Genomic DNA, 19,978 nt, shown 5'->3' with positions numbered 1-19,978 from the left:
GTGTCCCCATGTCCCAGTGTCCCAGCTCCCGGTGTCCCAGTGTCTCAGTGTCCCAGCTCCCAGTATCCCAGCTCCCGGTGTCCCAGCTCCCGGTGTCCCAGTGTCCCCATGTCCCAGTGTCCCAGCTCCCCGTGTCCCAGTGTCTCAGTGTCCCAGCTCCCTGTGTCCCAGTGTCCCAGTGTCCCAGCTCCCAGTATCCCAGCTCCCCATGTCCCAGCTCCCAGTGTCCCAGTGTCCCCATGTCCCAGCTCCCTGTGTCCCCGTGTCCCAGTGTCCCAGCTCCCAGTATCCCAGCTCCCGGTGTCCCAGCTCCCGGTGTCCCGGCAGGACAGCCCGTTACCCGTTCAGCAGCCCGTGCCCGTGTCCCGGGGCACAGTGGCCGGTGCCACCAGGTCAGCCCGGCTGCTCCTCCATCCCAGTGCAGGAGGGACACGACGTTCCCACCCGCCCAGGAACGGGCCCCTCATCAGCCCCTGCACTGGGCACGGGGATGGGACATCCCAGGTCGGGTGACAAAGCAGAGAGAAGGGAAAAGCAAGAGGAGGAGCAGAGCAAACTGGACTCTCTTTCCACTCAGTTTCTCTCCTTACTTCCTGAAAAGTGGGAAAACCCTTTGCTGCCCCAGATCTGTGAAGGGATCAGGAAATGTCCCCATTCCATGCCTGTCCCCTCCAGCCTGACAGAACCCCCACCAGTGGCACCTGGGTCTCTGCCCCCTTTCTGCCCACCAGTTTCCCTGGGTGACTGGTTTCTGTTGCTGCTCTTCTTCCAGACCATCCTGCACCCCCTGTGTGTGAGGTACCCCCCTTCCACCAGGTACAGAAGGTGCTTTCTGACCCAACTCATCAAAAAGGTAACTGCTGGCACCTCCTTTCTCATCTCATGCTCTCGACTGGGTGCTTTGTACCCACCAACACAGCACCCAGGGGCAATGACCTGGGCAGTGATGTATTAAAACGGTATTTCCTGTGTGTTTGGGTTCTGTTTCACAACAATTTGCCACCCAAACCTGCCCCCCTCCCTCCTGCACAGCACGAATCCACGGCAGCAGAGCCCCTGGACGAGCTGTACGAGGCACTGGCAGGTGTTTTATGTGAGGAGGAATCTACTCACTGCTACAAAAACTACTTGTTGGTAAGAGCTGCCCCTGCCCTGTGATGCATCAGGTCTGATCAGCTGAACTGAGCAGGGATTTGCTTCCAAAACCCTCCCTCCAAAAACCTGCAGCGTGGAAATATCAATTGTAAAATGTCACCCCTGTTGACTGTGCTGCTCCCCCTTTGTCTCCTGCTGTGTCCTCCAGCCCGGGGGAGCGTGTGTGACCCTCGTGGAGAGCCTGGCCATGATCTCTGGGGGCACCACGGGGCTGGTCACCTGGGATGCAGCTCTTCACCTCGCCGGGTGGGCCATGGAGCACAGGGAGCTCTTCAGTGACAGGTACTGGGGAAGGAGGTTTTCATTCCTGCCCTGAGCTGTGCTGCTGGCATGTCATGTTATACAGCCTTGGTCACAGAGTCATTGAAATGCAGGGTCCTGCACCTGGGTTGGCACAACCCCAAGCACAAATCCAGGCTGGGGGGAGAATGGCTGGAGAGCAGCCCCGAGGAGAAGGACTTGGGGCTGGGAGGAGATGAGGAGCTCAGTGTGAGACACCAGTGAGGGCTGGAGCCCAGAAACCAACTGCATCCTGGGCTGCATCACAAGAAGTGTGGCCAGCAGGGCCAGGGAGGGGATTCTTCCTCTCTGCTCTGCTCTGGTCAGACCCCACCTGGAACACTGTGCACAGTTCTGATGCCCTCAGCAGAAGACAGATCTAGACTTGTTGGAGAGGGTCCAGAGAAGAGCCACCAAGATGATCCAAGGGCTGGAGCAGCTCTGCTCTGGAGCCAGGCTGAGAGAGTTGGGGTGTTCAGCCTGGAGAAGAGAAGGCTCCAGGGAGACCTTAGAGCACCTTCCAGGGCCTGAAGGGGCTCCAGGAAAGCTGGGGAGGGATTTTTCATCAGAGAAAGTAGTGAGAGGACAAGGGGTGATGGTTTTAAACTGAGAGAGGGGAGATTCAGGTGAGATATTAGGAAGAAATCCTTCACTATCAGGGTGGTGAGGAACTGGGATGGGTTGCCCAGGGGGGTTGTTGATGCCCCATCCCTGGAGGATTTTAAGGCCAGGCTGGATGAGGTTTTGTGCAGCCTGGTCTGGTGGTTCCCTGCTCATGGCAGGGGGGTTGGAGCTGGATGATCTTTAAGGTCCCTTCCAACCTGGATGATTCTATGATCCTATGAAATGACTACACCCTTTTGCTGCTGGGGGGCTGATGCTCTTTGTTCTGCAATGGTCAAACTTTGATCCAGGAGAGAAGCTCAGGGGTTTTTAAGACAGGTTTTAAGATCAAAGCTGTGACCTGGTGTGGGCTGACCTTGCACTTCAGCCACCAGTCCCCTTTAGGTAGCACACTGGGGATCCCCACAAGGGGATCCACCTCCCCTGGCTGGAGATGCTCCATCTGCAGGTGTGCACACCTGGTTCTAGTGGCTCCACTTTGTTTATAAACAGGAATAAGCACCTCTGAGGAAAGATTGAGTTCAGTTCATTTAAAATCTGGGCCTCCCAAGGGCCTGTGCTGCCCAAGGGGCTGCTTCTCTCCACTGACCGTGAAAAGGGTAGTTTAGATGAAGACAAAAGAACAAAACCCAAGGAGGTTTAGCTGGAGACAACCATGCTGCAGGAGTCTAGAACCAGCTGGGAACGTGTCTCATGCCCACAGTGGAAATGCTCTGTGCCACACACAAAAGCAGTATTTAAAGTAATTAATATTTATGCTTTTAATTGCATCTTCAGTGCTTCCCAACTCTTCCAAGATCACATTAAGATTAGATTGTAAATGTTTTACTCCAAAATTATTGCAATCATCTGTAAGTGATTTTACCTTTAGATGTACCTGGAATGCTTTGATGTCCTACCTCAACTTAGAGTCCTAATAAGTACTTTTTTGACTCCGTTCCCCTTCAGGACAGTCTTGGAATTAGGAAGTGGGATTGGCTTCACTGGAATTGCCATCTGTAAAACCTGCAGTCCCAGGACATACATCTTCAGTGACTGTCACCCCTGGGTGCTCAAGCAGCTGAGAGAAAACATCCATTTGAATGGCTTGGTCTTGGAGCCTGAAGCTTCTGGTCACAGCCCAGTTGAGCTCCAGGGCCTGGAGGCAGGAGCAGCCAACAACCAGAAACCACAAGTAGTTGTTGCAGAGCTTGACTGGGGCTCAGTGACAGAAAAACAGCTGGTGGGTCTTCAGCCTGACGTCGTCATTGCAGCAGGTACCGTGGAGGTCCCACTGTGTGCTGGGGGGGGGGCTGGGCAGCTTGGGGGGGGGTGCAGAGTCTCAGTGTGCAGGCACCACTCCCCCTGCTGCTGTGGGTGTTCCTGGAAGGCTGCAACAGCTGCTCCTGGCCCACTTCTCCATTCCCTCTTTCATAGAATGGCTGGGGTTGGAAGGGACTTCTCAAGCTCATCTAATCCAACTCCCCTACAATAAGCAGGGACATCTCCAACTAGACCAGGTTGTTCAGAGCCCCATCCAGCCTGACCTTGAATGTCTCCAGGGATGGGAGCTCCACCACCTCTCTAGGCAACCTGTTCCAGTGACCCACCACCCTCATAGCAAAGAACTTCTTCCTAATGTCCTTTTCTAGCTTGAAACCATCACCCCTTGTCCTCTCATTACATGCCCTGTGAACAGCCCTTCCCCCACCTTCTTCTAGGCCCCTTTCAGGGGACTTCTATGTGCTGGTACTAGTTCCTGCAGGACATTCCCTTAGTTGCATCAAGAGTAACTGGTACCTCTGTCACCAGGAGCTGCACACACCTCCAGCCTGTGCAGTCACCAGCTCTGGAGCACAGGTCCTGAACACCAGACACCCCTTCCAGGATCCCACTGCTGATTCCTGATCCCAGTGATCAGTTCCTGATCCCAGGGATCACTTCCTGACTCCAGTGATCACTCTTCCCTCCCATCACAAGTTCTGCCCTCAAGGAAGGGACTCAAGATGGGAAAAGCTGCACTCAGAGCCCTTTGCAGCCTCAGAAATACAGACCTTGAGAAGTTTTGTTCTGCTCAGGACATTTTTTGTTGTCTCCCTCAAGATGAGCTTAAAGACAATATCTGACAATCCATTTACAAAAAGGAGCCCTGATTTTTAGGGATTTTTGGGCTGCTGTTAGAGAGGAGAGTGGTCAATGGGACAGGATCCAGTTGGAGGTCTGGGACCAGTGGGGTCCCTCAGGGGTCAGTACTGGGACCCGTGCTGTTCAGTATTTTCATCAAGGACCTGGATGAGGGAACAGAGTGTTCCCTCAGCACGTTTGCTGGTGACACCAAACTGGGAGGGGTGACTGACACACCAGCAGGCTGTGCTGCCATTCAGGGAGACCTGGACAGGCTGAGAGTTGGGTGGGGAGAAACTTGATGGAACTCAACAAGGACAAGTGTAGAGTCTTGCAGCTGGGGAAGAACAACCCCATGGACCAGTACAGGTTGGGGGATGAGCTGCTGGAGAGCAGCACAGGGGAAAGAGACTTGGGGGTCCTGGTGGGCAGGAGGATGAGCATGAGCCAGCAATGTCTCCTTGTGGCCAAGAAGGCCAATGGGATTTGGGGTGCATTAGAAAGGGGGTGGTTAGTAGGTCAGGGAGGTTCTGCCCCTCTGTTCTGCCCTGGTGAGGCCACATCTGGGATGTTGTGTCCAGTTCTGGGCCCCTCAGTTCCAGAAGGACAGGGAACTGCTTGAAAGAGTCCAGGGCAGAGCCACAGAGATGATGAAGGGAGGAGAACATCTCCCTGCTGAGGAAAGGCTGAGGGAGCTGGGTCTGTTGGGCTTGGAGAAGAGGAGACTGAGGGGCCACCTCATCCATGGGCACAAATCTGTTCAGGGCAGTGTCAGGAGGACAGAGCCAGGCTTTGTGCAGTGATGTCCAGTGACAGGACAAGGGGCACTGGGTGCAAACTGGAGCACAGGAGGTTCCATGGGAATCTCAGGAAGAACTTCTTTCCTGTGAGGGAGCCAGAGCCCTGGGCCAGGCTGCCCAGAGAGGCTGTGGAGTCTCCTTCTCTGGAGACATTCCAACCCCCCCGGCCACGTTCCTGTGTGATGTGCTCTGGGTGCCCCTGCTCTGGCAGGGGGGGTGGGCTGGGGGATCTTTAGAGGTCTCCTCCAACCCCTGGAATTCTGTGATTCTAAACTTGACATAGCACATAAAATAGAGGCATTTTCTAAGATCTCTTCTGGGGAATTTTTCACCCCTGAACACAAAAATCCATATTCTCCTGCAAAGTGAATATTTGAGATTTCTGGTTTCCCTTCTGCTTTTTGCTCAGCTCCTAATAAATATTGCATTTTTTTCCTCCTCTCTGTGCAGATGTGGTGTATGACCCAGAGGTAACCTCAGCCCTCATTGCCATGCTACAAAAGCTCCCTCCTTCCCAAGCAGCCAGAACTCCTGAGGTCTATGTTGCCTTCACCATTCGGAACCAGGACACGTATCTCCTCTTCCAGGCTCAACTTGGTAGGTGCCTTTTTCATCATATTCATCAATAGTTTTGGCCTCTTTCCCCATTATTGAGTTATGCAAAGATGACCAGGAGCATTTTTTGGTGACTGGTGTTGTCCACTCGTGAGCTCCTTGCCCCAGAGCTGGATTTAAGAGCAGTCTGCTCAAGAGAAGTGACTTTTCCACAGGGATTTGCTCTGGAGGTTGGAACTTGAGTTTTTGCTACACCCTGTCACTGCTCACATTTAAGAGTGCAAGCTCAAGATCAGCTGCAAGGGTGGTGGTACAAGGAGATTAGGAAAGGGTGAAGCTGAAAGGAGGAAACCACCTCTGCTGCACTGTCACAGGGAGAACACTGGAGATGCAGCCTAGAACCTGCATCTTAACTCTTCTTTGAGGGCTCTTCCTGGGCACTGGAACAGGTTGCCCAGAGAGTTGGTGGTGGCTCCATCCTTGGAGACATTCAGGGTCTGGCTGGAGGAAGCTCTGAGCAACCTGGTCTAGTCAGAAAGGTCCCTGCTCACTGCAGGGGGGCTGGACTGGATGACCTTTAAAGGTCCCTTCCAACCTCACACATTCTGTGATTCTATGGAAAAAAACAAACACAACTAGAGCTGAAGTAGGGAGTGATTCAGGATGATTCCTCACTCTTCAAAGCCCATGTTTTGCAGCCCAGGAGCTGCTCAGCTCAGCTCCAGCCATTAGTCAATCCCCAGGGTGATGCTGAGCCCCCAGCACCACCACACCCCTTCACTTCTAAAAATACACATCTGGAACCACGTGCTGTGGCTTTAACAGGCCAGAAACCCCCTTACAGAACCTGACGTGTTCTTTTCCTTGTAGTTTTCATTTTGTTTACTTGTACTTTTCATGTTATTAAGCAGAATGATGATTCCCAGTGTTTCTTTTTCCAGACAAGGCCGGGATTGGATGGCAGATCATTCCAGCCCACAGCAACACTGGTGCTCTCTATGATGTGCAGCCAAACGTAACTATTCTACAGCTGTTTATATAGATTTGGCAAATCTGACAGAATTTGCAGGTCAACAGGAGCTCCCTCTTCCTTGCCACAAGATGATGCTCAATTCCAGAAACATGGATGAGAGGCACTGAGGATCCAACTGCACCCAGGCTGCTGTCAAAGTGATGTCCATTTCTGCCTGTGCTTGTCAGCAGAGCAACCTGCTGCCCCTGAGCAGCAGCTGTGAACCTCAAGCAGCAGCTAAAAAAGAAAGGCCTTAATGGTCCTGCAGAAGGATTCTGCAGAAGACCACAACATTTAACTCTGTTTATTTTTTTTTCCCCCCAGCTAGATTTTTAAATAATGGAGGCACATCTGCAGGATCCCAGGGTGAGGCTCATGCACTGAGAAGGGAGCAGGAAACAACTTTTCATAGTAAGAAATACTTGTGACATTCAGGATGTACAGGGCTTGTCCCTCCAACAAGGGACAAGTGATGTGCTCAGGCACTCAGGATTATCTGTTGTCTGTCTTGAGGCATCTAAGAGTTAAACAAGATTTGTTGATGGACTAGAGAGATGTCTCAGCAACCTACCCAAACGTTTTGCTTCCCCCTCCTGCGATGTGAAGCTGAGAACTGGGGAGGTTAGTGTGGGACATGCTGAGGTTGGAGACAAAGGAGTTCAGTTGGTGCTGGGAACAGAATATCCAGTGATAACCAGGCCTTGAGATCTCATGAAAACCACCAACTTAGCAGGAAAAGATAAAGTGCCAGTCTCAAGCTGGACAGAACCTCCTCTGCAGTAAACTAATCCTGTGGTGCCAGTTGTCTCAACCTCCTCTTTTGCAATGGCTGATCTCCTTCATTAGCCAAACCAAGACTCTCTGCAGGACACAGCCCCAGCACCGTGTGTGTGTGTCCTTTCCCCCCCCCGCCCCCATCTCAGAGGAGCACAGAGAAGATAGAAGGATTTTCTCACTTATACAGGGAGAAAACTGGGGGTGCAGTGGGCAAGAACTGTATAAAAATCTGGGACACTGTAGTTGCAGGGAACCACTTCCCCAGTGACGACACAGCTGGACTGTGGTGGTAACTGTTCTCACTTGCTGCCCTCTGGGTCTGTGCTCTTTCCTTTCTGTCTCTGTTTTCCTCCCTGTCCTATCTGCTCTAGGGACCTTGTTGTGTTACTCGAATAAAAGGTCGTTGTGCACGTGACATCTGACCTCATTTGCCTCTTCCTTTGACCATCTGGGATCACCTTTTAGCCTTGTCACAGCTGCTGCAGGACAACACGGGGAGCAGCTGCCATGCAGCACAGCCCAGGAGAGGGGAGGCAGGATCCAGCCACACCAGCCTCCCACTGCAGTGAGGAGGGTTAGAAAGCAAGGGGGTTCTGCCCCATCTCTCCTAAGACCCCACACCAGCCCCAGTGCCCACTTGTGCACCCAACGTTGTGTGATCTTTGTTTTGAGCTGGCAGGATCATGAGGAACTGCCACGGAGCGTGACAAGACTTCTTCACTTTAAAAGCAGCTGTAATGGGCTGGTTTTTATACTTGTGGGTATGGACTTGCACTCCTGCAGTGGGGGTCAGCTTCAAAATTAAGGACTAATGAAGGAAAGATTGTAATGTCCCAGGCTTATATGGTGCTGGTCTCTGCTGTAGGTCTTCACCCCACTCTGCTGGCAAAGATCAGAACTGGAGGGACATTCCTACACACAAGGAGCCTCAACAAGGAGCTGTGGGGAACCCATCCCCTGGGCCTGGCCAGGGAAGACAAGGATCATACTCCAGAGCTCCATGTAGGCTGCCAGGAGGAGGAGGAACTGAGGCCCCCTGCTATGGAGCTCTCCATAAGGCACTCATTGCCCTGTTGGACAGTACTGGTTCCAAAGGAGGAAATCAAATGTCCCCTTCTTTCTCCTTTTCTGTACCTTGGTTTAAAAGCTGCTTAAAACTTAAGTAATACTTAACTTTATCCCTCTGTAGTAACAGCACACGGGTAACTTGAACCATGAAGAATCATATAGAGGTGGACCTGCTGGAAAGCAGTTCTGAGGAGAAGGATCTGGGAGTCCTGCTAGATAGTGAATTATCCATGAGCCAGGAATGTGCCCTTGTGGCCAAGAAGGCCAATTTCATCCTGGGACAGATGAGGAAGAGTGTGGCCAGTAGGTCGAGGAAGGTCATCCTGCCCCTCTGCTGTGCCCTGGTAAGGCCACAGCTGGGACCAGTTCTGGGCTCCCCAGTTCAGGAGAGACAGGGAACTGCTGGAGAGGGTCCAGAGGAGGGAGACAAAAATGACTGGGGGATTGGAGCAGCTCCATGATGAGCAAAGGCTGAGGGAGCTGGGACTGTTCAGCCTGGAGAGAAGAAGGCTGAGGGGGGGATCTAACTAATGCTTGGAAGTATCTCAGGGTGGGTGCAGGGAGGATGGAGCCAGACTCTGCTCAGTAGTGATGAGGGGCAATGGGCACAAGGTGGAACATGAGAAGTTCCATCTGAACATGAGAAACAACTTCTTCCCTGTGAGGGTGACAGAGCCCTGGGACAGGCTGCCCAGGGGGTTGTGGAGTCCCCTTCTCTGGAGACATTCAAACCCACCTGGATGCAGTTCTGTGGGATGTGCTCCATGGGATCCTGCTTTAGCTGGGAGTTGGACTAGATGATCTCTAGAGGTCCCTTCCAACCCTGACAATTCCAAGGCTCTGTGATCTCACTCTTGTAACTTCATGTTCTTTCTCAAGGCAAACAGGCACACTCACTTCAGTGTACAAGTGCCAACACTCACTGAAAGGTGTCTTTTCCTCTCAGTGTTCACTAAAGGTGTCCCATTCCAGTGGCTGTGCACTCACATTCCTGCACACACTGTAAAAAAGGAAAGCAACTTTGAAACAAAATGGTTCTGTCTCAATAAAACCATGCAAAAGGAGTCAGGGTATCAAATATTAACTGCTGAGAAAACCAGTTGCTTGAAAAACTGTACCCTGAGCTCAAATAAACCCATTCAAAACAAAGGCATCTCCCACTTGCAGGGAAAAATACCCACATCACCTACTAAAGTGCTTCCTTTCCAAGCGTGTAAATGGCAGCAGTTTATGTATTCAAGTATCTTCACCAAAAAGTGACCTTTCAGCAGCTCAGGTAATAGATTTTTCACATAAGAGTTCCCAGAGTATCTAAACCTCCCTCCCACTTCCTAAAGATCCATCCCAAGTGATTCTGGAAGGACAGGCAGTCCAGACAAGGCTCAAGCTCTCCAGTGCAGGACCCCTGTGTTCCCTCAAGGCTCACCCCGTTGGCACAAATCCTGCACCTTCAGCACTGCTCTTACAAGAGAAGTTCCAGTTGTCAAGGAAAAGATGTATCCAGAGCCTTGTCCCAAAGTCAAGTGCTTACACATTGCAACTACAGACAATACAAAGTGTTTATTTGCTGTTTATCAACAGCTCCAGGAATGTAGGAGCTGTTTTGGAGCCTCCTCCCTCACCAAGTCACTCATTCTGTCCAAGCAAAGGAAGCACAGTCTGGTCCCAGCTCTCATCCCAGCGCAGCTGCTGGGATGCACGGAGGTTTCTTCTGAAGCTGTGAAGTTTGCTTTCCAGTGTAGGAAATCCCAGGAAGAGCATCTGGAAGTTAGAAGAGGAAAACCACAGAAAAATACCATCATCTTACATTTTCAGCTCATTCCAACCTCCCCATGGTTAGCCCTCAACTCCAGTGCTGCAGTAAAAGAATCACAGACTGGTTTGGATGGGAAGGGACCTTAAAGATCATCTAGTTCCACCCCCTGCATGGGCAGGGACACCTCCCACCAGCCCAGGTTGCTCCAAGCCCCATCCAACCTGCCCTTCAACACTTCAACAGCTTCCCTGGGCAACCTGGGCCAGGCTCTCACCACCTTCACAGGGAAGAATTTCTTCCCAAGATCTCAGAGTGTGCTTTTTGGTCTGGCCTCAGAAATAGGGAATGACAACAATATTTAACAAGTTCTTGCTTCAGGTTCATGCAGAAATAGAAGTGAGGCCAATAATGTTCACCAGGCAAAGCAACATCTTCTGAGAATGCAAAATGCACAGAAGACAGTCAGATCTGAAGAGATGGCTCACATGGTAGCACCTCTGCAGTTACAGCTGGTGGGAAAGTAAAACCAGTCAAGCCTTTACCTTGAGCTGTTCTGCAAGTTCACTTGAGTCCCTGAATATCAGGCCATTTTCGTTGTGTTTCACCAGCTCATGTAAACTGGGAACAAAAAATCACAGAAGAAGACATGAGCCAAAGAGCAGCAAGTGGAACAACACATGTAAAAAGTTGCACAGTGGCATCCTAAGAGACCCTGCTAGGATATCTGTGACAATATGACCTGGATGTACAGACATGAGCTTCACATGTGATGAAATGGAATGAAGAAAGCAGGTTTGAATGTTTAAACTTGTAAGACTGTTTCTCACTTCTAGGCCAGAATGTTTAAACTTGTAAGACTGTTTCTCACTCATTGACTATCCAAAATCTACCATTCCTGCACAAAAGGGCCCTCACTCTGTCCTTGTGCCACTCATCTGGACATAGATGAAAAAATCAGGGCACTTATCTACTTCAAAATTAAGCTTGAAGGAAAAAATCTGCCCATGATCCAGCCCATGAGCTCTTCACAAAGAATGTATAAATAAATAAAAGCCAGTTTCCCCAAAGGACTCTGAATTCAAAGCCTGACTCTGCACACACTCACCTCCCACAGCCAGAGCCAGTCAATGCAGAAAGAAGCTTTGTTTCCATTAAGTATATATGGATATACACTTGGCAAAAAAAAGTTTACAAGGCAGCTTTTTAGGCAACTGGTTTCATCAAATGCCCCCACCTTTGTAGGAAACACTAGTGTGAATTTTTTAACCCACCTGAAATAAAACAACCTTGCTTTCTAATTTATTTTATTGAATTACCCATGAAGTTATCATAGCACAATCTTGCCATTTCATTTGACACACACAGAAGCTTTGAAACTGCTGCTTTCTAAAATGCTGCTTTCTATGATCTACCTGAAGTGTCTCAGAACAAGCTCTTACCACTCAAAATGTATTGCACACACAGGCAAACAGCAGCCAAACATATCCACCACCTTCATGGGCAAATCCAAACCACTGGAGGACTTGTGGAGACACACCCCCAGGTCTGCTGAGCCTGAAAAGCAAACACAACAGACAAGAGCTTCAATTCCCTCACAGCAGCTCTCCTAGTTGGACTGTAAACCTCTCTATTGATGGGCTTCTTTGGGAAATGTAAGATAAAAACCAGCTATTTTCAACACCATTTGGTGGTGACTCAAGTTTCTAGCACTTAGGAGGAAAAAAAAAAAATAGTGCAATAGATCTTGTGATTAGGATTAGTCAGGCTTTAGAAACACACCAGGTGAGTGTGTGTTAAATTGAAGGGAATTTTAAAATGTGATGTCTATTAAAACAGCCTTCCTGCCTCTTGGTCTGGGTGAGTACCCAGGAAAACTGTCACACCCCAGAGGTGCTGTGTGGCTCACCAGGCCTCACCCAAGGGGTGTCAAAAGAGAGACATGACCCTGTCATTTTGTAGACATATTCACTAGTTTAAAAGTATCAAATAGAGTGTTTTACAGCCACACACACTGGCAGGCTCTATCCCTGCAGAATATAGATCAAGTTGAACAGGTGTTGTACTGTTTTATTGAGCTTGCTCACACTTGATGCTAACACATGGAACATGCTGAGGGAATATCATTCCAAGGACATGTTAATTTAGGATTTCAGCTACTTCTGGATGCTCAGCAAAAAACTTGATTTTATTTACTAAAGTGGCCCTGAAAGTAAAGTGGAACCTGGACAGGCCCTCTGCATTTCAGTGTAGTTAGGAGAAATGAGGAGCAAAAGGGACAGGCTGAAGCAGCACTGCAGGGAACACACCAGCTTCCTTGGATATCAGTGACAAACTCTAGTTAGGGACATTCAGCCACTTTGCTGGCATGAGCCAAAACCACAATGGATCTGTAAATTGTCACTAACCAACAATTTCATTCCTTTACCACATTCTATCAGCTTCCCTGCAAAACCTGGATCAGCTCTTTCCAAACTCACTGCATTGTTTTTCACACATTCTCAAGCCTATTTCCTGATCCACCACTTACCAAGCAGAAGAGGGTAATCCTCAGCTTCCAGCCATGGGGTGCAGATCTGGATATGTTTAAAGTGCAGCTGATTTATCAGTCCCTTGTAGTACTCTTTGAGAGGTTTCCAAACTCACTGCATTGTTTTTCACACATTCTCAAGCCTATTTCCTGATCCACCACTTACCAAGCAGAAGAGGGTAATCCTCAGCTTCCAGCCATGGGGTGCAGATCTGGATATGTTTAAAGTGCAGCTGATTTATCAGTCCCTTGTAGTACTCTTTGAGAGGCCTTTGCCTGTTTAAAACAGAAAAAAAAAAAAAAATCTAAGTCTTTTTTAATCAAGATGACTGAAAATAGTGTGATGTGTGCAACATACTGTACAGCTGACAAACTCCTGGTGGAGCAGGTGCATCAAAAAGGACATCAGATCAAACCCCAAAAAGTCCCAGCAAAGAGTGAGTCCCCCAGGTGACCTGAACCTCACCTTTAGTCTACCCCATTCTCAGAAGGGGCTGCCATCAATACCCTTCATCTGCAGCCACAACCAAACAGCTGATGACAAACTTCATCAGTACAACTAGCCCTTCGTAATCCCAAAGTTTCAGTTTGCTCTTAAGGAGAAAGTTAACCCAAAAGCCAAAAGTTAACCCAAAAACATTCCCTCTGGCTACACAACTTTCTGGCAAAACCCTCCTTGATGACCAGGTCCTTTATTTTTAATCACAAAATAAAAACCTTCCTGCTTAACACTCCAAATATCAGATTTTAGTTTCTTTTGCTGCAGCATCCTCATGTTGAGCTTCCACTCCTTTGAGCATGGAGGGATGCAGAGCTGCACTAGGGATGGAAGCTGAGACCTCCTCTTTCCTAAAGCTGTGCCAGGGTTATGTGGCTGGAACAGCTCAGCTGTAAATCACCCCTCTTAGAGCCAGATACAAGGACAACAAACAGTCCCTCTTCTCTTCACCATCAACAAAAGAGTCAGCACAGAACAAAATTGAAAACAAGGTTCTCTGCCTCAGCAGACAGACCTGCAGTGCAATGAACTGTTACCTGTGATCACACACACCAGGGGTGGAAGCCTGGCTCCCTCCTTGACATACTGCTCATAATCTGCAGAAGAGAAGTTGTTCAGAGTCAACAAACCCAGGGATGCCTGGGGAAGAGGGGTCCAAGGGTATTAACTGTTTAGCTTTCTACTTCCATAACTTCTTCACTAGCACACACCTAATGAAATAGTAGATGTAGCAATGTTACACATTCTGCTCTGGACACAGGCTGAGGGAGAGTTGGGGTGTTCAGCCTGGAGAAGAGAAGGCTCCAAAGAGACCTTAGAGCACCTTCCAGGGCCTGAAGGGGCTCCAGGAAAACTTTTCACCAGAGAAGGCACAGCTAGGACATGGGGGGATGGAATAAAACTGGAAGAGGGAGATTGAGGTTGGACATGAGGAGGAAATTCTTCACTCTGAGGGTGGTGAGAGCCTGGCCCAGGTTGCCCAGGGAAGCTGTGGCTGCCCCATCCCTGGCAGTATTGAAGGGCAGGTTGGATGGGGCTTGGAGCAACCTGGGCTGGTGGGAGGTGTCCCTGCCCATGCAGGGGGTTGGGACTGGTTGAACTTGAAGTTCCCTTCCAACTCAAACCATTTCATGATTCTATGAATTTACAAACTTCTAGAGCAATAAATTATGGTTTAAAATGCACTAATGATGACAGATTTGCTAAACTACACCAGCTCAGCTGTTTCAATGTATCATTTTAGAAACTGCAGCTGCTAAATCCACAGCATAAACCACCCTGTATTTCCTTCTTTCCTATCAGCAGATGCCTGTGGAGTGTGTGTCACAGCTTACAAAGCAGAATTGCCATTGACAAGCTACTTAGCAATAATTCTCCCTGACAACTGCTCCAACTGAATCCAGATGTGGCACTTCTGTATTTCAACTCCTACTTTCAAGCCACTAATTAATCAAATACACCTGCATTTTCACTCAAATATGGGAGCACAGTTTTTTAGCAAAACCCTCCACAAGTGCCCAGAAAACAACTATTCTCCCCTGAAGAGGGAGATGAATTCCTTCATACCTACCTTCCAAAGCTTTTAAAAGGACTGAAAAATCTTCATCCTCTGAAAGAAAAGGCTTTATTAGTGACATTTGTGTTTCAACCATTTACAATGAATTATTGTCTTGAAATAACAACATATATTTTTATATAATATTTATATTATTTATTTTGATTATATATATTATATATATTATATATTACACCAGCTCAGCTGTTTCAATGTATCATTTTAGAAACTGCAGCTGCTAAATCCACAGCATAAACCACCCTGTATTTCCTTCTTTCCTATCAGCAGATGCCTGTGGAGTGTGTGTCACAGCTTACAAAGCAGAATTGCCATTGACAAGCTACTTAGCAATAATTCTCCCTGACAACTGCTCCAACTGAATCCAGATGTGGCACTTCTGTATTTCAACTCCTACTTTCAAGCCACTAATTAATCAAATACACCTGCATTTTCACTCAAATATGGGAGCACAGTTTTTTAGCAAAACCCTCCACAAGTGCCCAGAAAACAACTATTCTCCCCTGAAGAGGGAGATGAATTCCTTCATACCTACCTTCCAAAGCTTTTAAAAGGACTGAAAAATCTTCATCCTCTGAAAGAAAAGGCTTTATTAGTGACATTTGTGTTTCAACCATTTACAATGAATTATTGTCTTGAAATAACAACACATATTTTTATATAATATTTATATTATTTATTTTTATTATATATATTATATGTTATATTATTTTTTATATTATATTTATATTATTTATTTTTATATAATATTTTTCTCACCTTCATCTGTATCATTTGAGTACAGATCATGCTTTTCCTATTAAGTAAAATCTGCTGGAACTATTTTCATTACTATATAGAGTGGAATTTGCTTCCCTTCCTGGTGACATGGTAGACAAAAAAGCCTCACACACTGCATATCCCAAAGCTGTCCAGCTTCTACAGTGACAGAATTCAGTGTAGGACTTGTCCTTTTAATTCAAAGGTACAGACAATTCTACCTGTGGTTACTACCAATGGATTTGTTTTCACTCTCAGTTCCTTTTTTCACACAGAGAAAAAAAGAAGAAAACTGTCTAATACACATTATCAGAAATAAAAGAGTGAATATTTTAGTCTCCTCATCCCTTTCACACCACCATGCAAGAGAATATTTCTACTCTGGAAGGTCAAAAAAGAAATAGGAAATCTCTTCTAATCCTTCTTGAAGCTGAACCTCTAGACTGTAGCTCTCTAATTAAAATACAACTTAAAAAATAATTTGTTTTTTAGCCACCAAGGTGTATCATATATAACTTGTCCTCAAATTCTTCAAGCCAAATGAAGGAAAAGTGTCACTTCACCACTGATGTACACATGACTCTACAGCAAGTGTAAACAGCCCTGGCTTTATCTTTTGTTAAAGAGTGGTTAAATATGAAAAATAAAACTGCTTCCAAACCTGTCCAGCTTGTGCTGCTGATCAGAAGGGCAGGTCGTCCTGGGGGTTTTACCACATGCCCATTTTTCCCCTCCATTTCTGTGAAGGCAGATCTCTCAGCATTCCCACTGCCAGGCTCTGCACTACGGAGACACAACTGAGTATGGGCTGCACACACAGGAGGGAACACTGTGCTGAACCAGCACCCACTCCCAAACCCTTTGCTCTGAGCTGCAGAGATACCTGATGACACCAGAGACCACTCCTCCTGTTCCTCATTGCTCCAAGAGCCCAGTGACACTGCTGGTACAGGCACGACTCCATCTTCTAACCAAGCTTTCCTTACCAACTTGAGAAAACAGCCTCTCTTTGCAGCTCTGTCCCAGGCACCCAGCAGAGGATGGAGGCCAAAACCACTTCTGTTCCATTAAACTCAGAACCCATCACTCTAGGGTGGCTGTTTCCAAAGAAGCTGCTATCTCCTGTGGCTTTCACTTCTGTTTCAAGAATTAGCTTGGTCAGGTAACTAACTCCCTGTTGTATCTCCTAGAGGAGACATCCTGCACATTGCCAGGGGGAAATGTTGAACACTTAGGCCAAGATCTTGAAAGCTCTCCACAGTAAGTGAAAGGAAGGGCTGCTGATAATGAGGCATCCAAGGGCTGCTGTTAATGAAGCCTCCTCCAGTCCCTGTTACCCAGTGCAGTGGGAATTGCTGAGTTCCACCCTGGGGATAATCTATTACAGATCCCCTCAGCATCTACACCAGCTACTTTACAAATAACACACTGCTGTTATTCCACACACCAAGCATTGTGGTATCCCTCTCCAATGATTGCCCACATTCTGGCCTAGTGACAGTTAAGTCAACTTGCAAAGCATCAGCTGCTGGCCAAGAGGGCAGAGAGACCTCTTGTGACCCCATGCAAGGGTATGGCTGGTAACCAGGTGCAGTAACCTTCTGCCACTGGTTAAGGACTGTAACCACATGCTTTGCTTACACATACCGTGGTTTAAAAGGCTCATAGTCTTTGGCAAGTTTCATGTACAACTGATGCTGAAGCTCTAATGGTGTTTCCTTAAAATAAGCAGCTGGTCTGTCATACAGTGTTACTGCCCTGCAAGGAAATAAATCCAGAAGTTAAATAAAACACAGATGTAAGACATGTCTACAGCACAGTGACAGGCTGCAACAGTGCCATGCAGAAAGTAATTAAGTAAATCAATACATCATAAAATGAATTTTTTTACTCTTGCAAATTTCTGCATTCCTGAAGTTTGCTGGAACACACCAAGGTGGACACACAAATCCTTCAGTAGGAAGGACCCCTTCTGGTGTGCATGCTGAAGGGGTGCAATGCAAATATAAGCACTGCAGACATCATTGCCCTGATTTTTAACCTTACTTCATCACCATCCTTGAGCAACTTTGGTCTTAAAGCTCCCTGACTGCAAAAGAAAAATGTGCAGGGCAGACTCCCTGTTAAAAAACACAGGGGTGTCTGCCTCATCCCAGTTCTACAGGCAGCAAACCTCTGGAACACCTGGGCTGCCACCTTCCAGGCAGGAGGGTGTTGATTCTGAAGGGCAGTGAAGATTCCTGGCTTCCCACACTTCTCACAGTCACTATAAAACTGAGCTAACGTGTTTCAGTGCTGACAGGGGGGCTCAGGGAAGGTGCTTCTGTCAGATTCCTCTGAATCCAGAACCACCAGAGATACGTTCTTCCATTTTACTCGGCATGTGTACACAGTTAGTTTGTTAAAGGGGTGTTACTTACTTGATGTTGCAATTCACCCACAGATCTTCCTTCATGGCGTTGGTGACACACAAGTTATAGTCAGACAAACGCCCAAAAAGCCTTTCATACCTGGGAAAAATGAAATCTTAGTTAGAAACCACAGGCCAAATAAAATCCTGTAACTGCACACCAGTGTCCATGCTCATTTAAAGCCAAAGAAAACCAAAAGAACCTCAACTGAGCCCAGTAACTGACATTTAATTATCAATTATTGTTTAGCTCCTCATGCTGAAGCACTGTCAGTTTATGGGAAGGGATCTAGCACAACTCCCAGTCCTGAAGGACCTAAGATCCCATACTCAAAGGCCTTTGGAGCCTTTCTCCATGTGTGACCAATCAGACTCAGCAAGAAACACCTTCAAACATGAGCTGGAGTGTAAAGCACTGGAGAATTAAAACCCCCAGCACATATAAAAGCCTTTCTAACAACAGGACAGGGGTTTGCACATGCACATAAATCAACCTGCCCACTTCATCAACAGCCTTCCTACGTGTTTAACAAAGGCAAGTTACAGCCCCTGCTTTCTGAAATAGAGAGCAGTTTAACACAGCAAAACTCAGAAATCCTTGCCAGAAACAGCCCTTTACTACTTATATTCTCTCCACTGGTTTCTGTTCTTCTGAATTTTGCAAAGTTAGAGAATGTATAGACAGGAGAAGAAATTGCAGTACAAACCATTTTGCAATTTGTACCAGGGGGTGATTTCTTCCATGACTCAGACTCATGATAGTGTATCCATAGTTGTGCCAGTCAATTATCAGTTTGCTTTTCCAGAAAAGACAGGCTACCCAGGCAACAGCTATACTGGGTAAGCCTGGAGGATTCTGCTTAAAAAATAAAACCAAAATAGCACAAGACTGTGATCGAATGACCAAACAACTACCAAGAGAGAAATTCAAACTATTGAAATTACGTTGCTTTAAAGGATCTTAATGAACAGAAACAATTTTGCATCCATCAGCTACAGAAGTATCAGTTTCTCCTATAAAGATGGGTAGACATTTCAACCTTCACCATGGGATCAGGATCAAAATTCCCCTCCACTAAACACACAAAAATTTCTGTTAAGATTTATTCATTACTTCTATCCAAGCCAATGAAGTCTGAAAGCTCAACAGTTAAGAGGAAGAACAAACCTGAGCTGTTAACAGAAAACTCAAAGGAAAAACAAATAGTTTGATCTAGGTTTACAACCATTGATTAGGCCAGTTTTAGCTCTCAAATAATGAGAACAATGCCTGAGACTGCTAAAAACAATGTCATGTAGTACTAATGGTATTAATATTAACCCCAGCAACAAAACATACCTGAAGAAGAATATAGGATGGCTGATCTATTTTCAGCATTGTGTACAATAACTGTACTGCCTGCACGATGACTTTTATGACATACTGGAAAAGCTTTGGGCCAACTGCAAAACGCCAGAAAACCTGGTAAGATTCTTACAGCCCTCCAGGAACATGCACAAAGTGACAGCACAGGAAAAAAGGGTTAAAATGGAAGCAGCTTTTATACCCCCATCTCACAGTCCCTACAGATTACTCATCTGGATTTTGGGTGGGAAGAAGTCAGGGTACATGTGGATAAACAAACACACAAGGGGGGTTTGGAAAGAAGGGAAAATGACTATTATTTCCCTGATTCCCCCTGCATGTGAACTGCACCAACATGCTCCCACAGCACGACGAGAGGTTTAACAAAGTAGGGAGGCAGCGAGGAGGGGCAGCTGAACCAGCCCCTGCAAACACACCCTGAGGACGAGACCCCAAACCCACTCCGGGTTGTCCATTTTCCACATCGATCTCGTCTCCCCTTTCCCTCTGCTTCCCAGGAACACAAACCCGGCCGGGATGCGGGGCCGGGATGGACGCGGGGCTGGGATGTGGGGCTGGGATGAGGGGCTGGGATGAGGGGGCTGGGATGAAGGGCTGGGATGCTGGGCTGGGATGAAGGGCTGGGATGCTGGGCTGGGATGAAGGGCTGGGATGCTGGGCTGGGATGAGGGGCTGGGATGAGGGGCTCGGGTGAGGGGCTGGGGTGGAGGGCTGG

General features: G+C 47.6%; 2 protein-coding genes across 2 annotated transcripts in view; one reads left to right on the top strand and one right to left on the bottom strand.

The window, feature by feature from the left end:
- The window catches only part of FAM86A (family with sequence similarity 86, member A), a 16,803-nt gene extending 10,245 nt beyond the window's left edge, over nucleotides 1-6,558 (top strand). Inside the window, exons 2-7 of the mRNA XM_009995452.1 lie at nucleotides 773-853; nucleotides 1,033-1,134; nucleotides 1,304-1,437; nucleotides 3,007-3,314; nucleotides 5,412-5,558; nucleotides 6,458-6,558. Of these exons, the coding sequence (XP_009993754.1) occupies nucleotides 773-853; nucleotides 1,033-1,134; nucleotides 1,304-1,437; nucleotides 3,007-3,314; nucleotides 5,412-5,558; nucleotides 6,458-6,558 (873 nt within the window). The remainder of the gene's footprint in view (nucleotides 1-772; nucleotides 854-1,032; nucleotides 1,135-1,303; nucleotides 1,438-3,006; nucleotides 3,315-5,411; nucleotides 5,559-6,457) is intronic.
- Nucleotides 6,559-9,999: 3,441 nt separating this feature from the next.
- ALG1 (ALG1, chitobiosyldiphosphodolichol beta-mannosyltransferase) lies at nucleotides 10,000-19,391 on the bottom strand. Its single transcript, XM_009995451.1, is given in 12 exon segments — nucleotides 10,000-10,134; nucleotides 10,672-10,747; nucleotides 11,569-11,683; nucleotides 12,657-12,767; nucleotides 13,686-13,751; nucleotides 15,264-15,302; nucleotides 16,149-16,270; nucleotides 17,135-17,245; nucleotides 17,908-17,997; nucleotides 18,605-18,753; nucleotides 19,237-19,350; nucleotides 19,353-19,391. Coding segments are annotated over 12 exon segments (1,167 nt in total).
- Between the last annotated feature and the right edge of the window lie 587 nt (nucleotides 19,392-19,978).

This window comes from Chaetura pelagica, unplaced genomic scaffold (genome assembly GCF_000747805.2).
Source record: "Chaetura pelagica isolate M959 unplaced genomic scaffold, ChaPel_1.0 scaffold64, whole genome shotgun sequence".
Classification (NCBI taxonomy): Eukaryota; Metazoa; Chordata; class Aves; order Apodiformes; family Apodidae; genus Chaetura; species Chaetura pelagica.
Note: the sequence above shows the minus strand (reverse complement) of the source record. Positions and strands in the feature narration are given on the sequence as shown.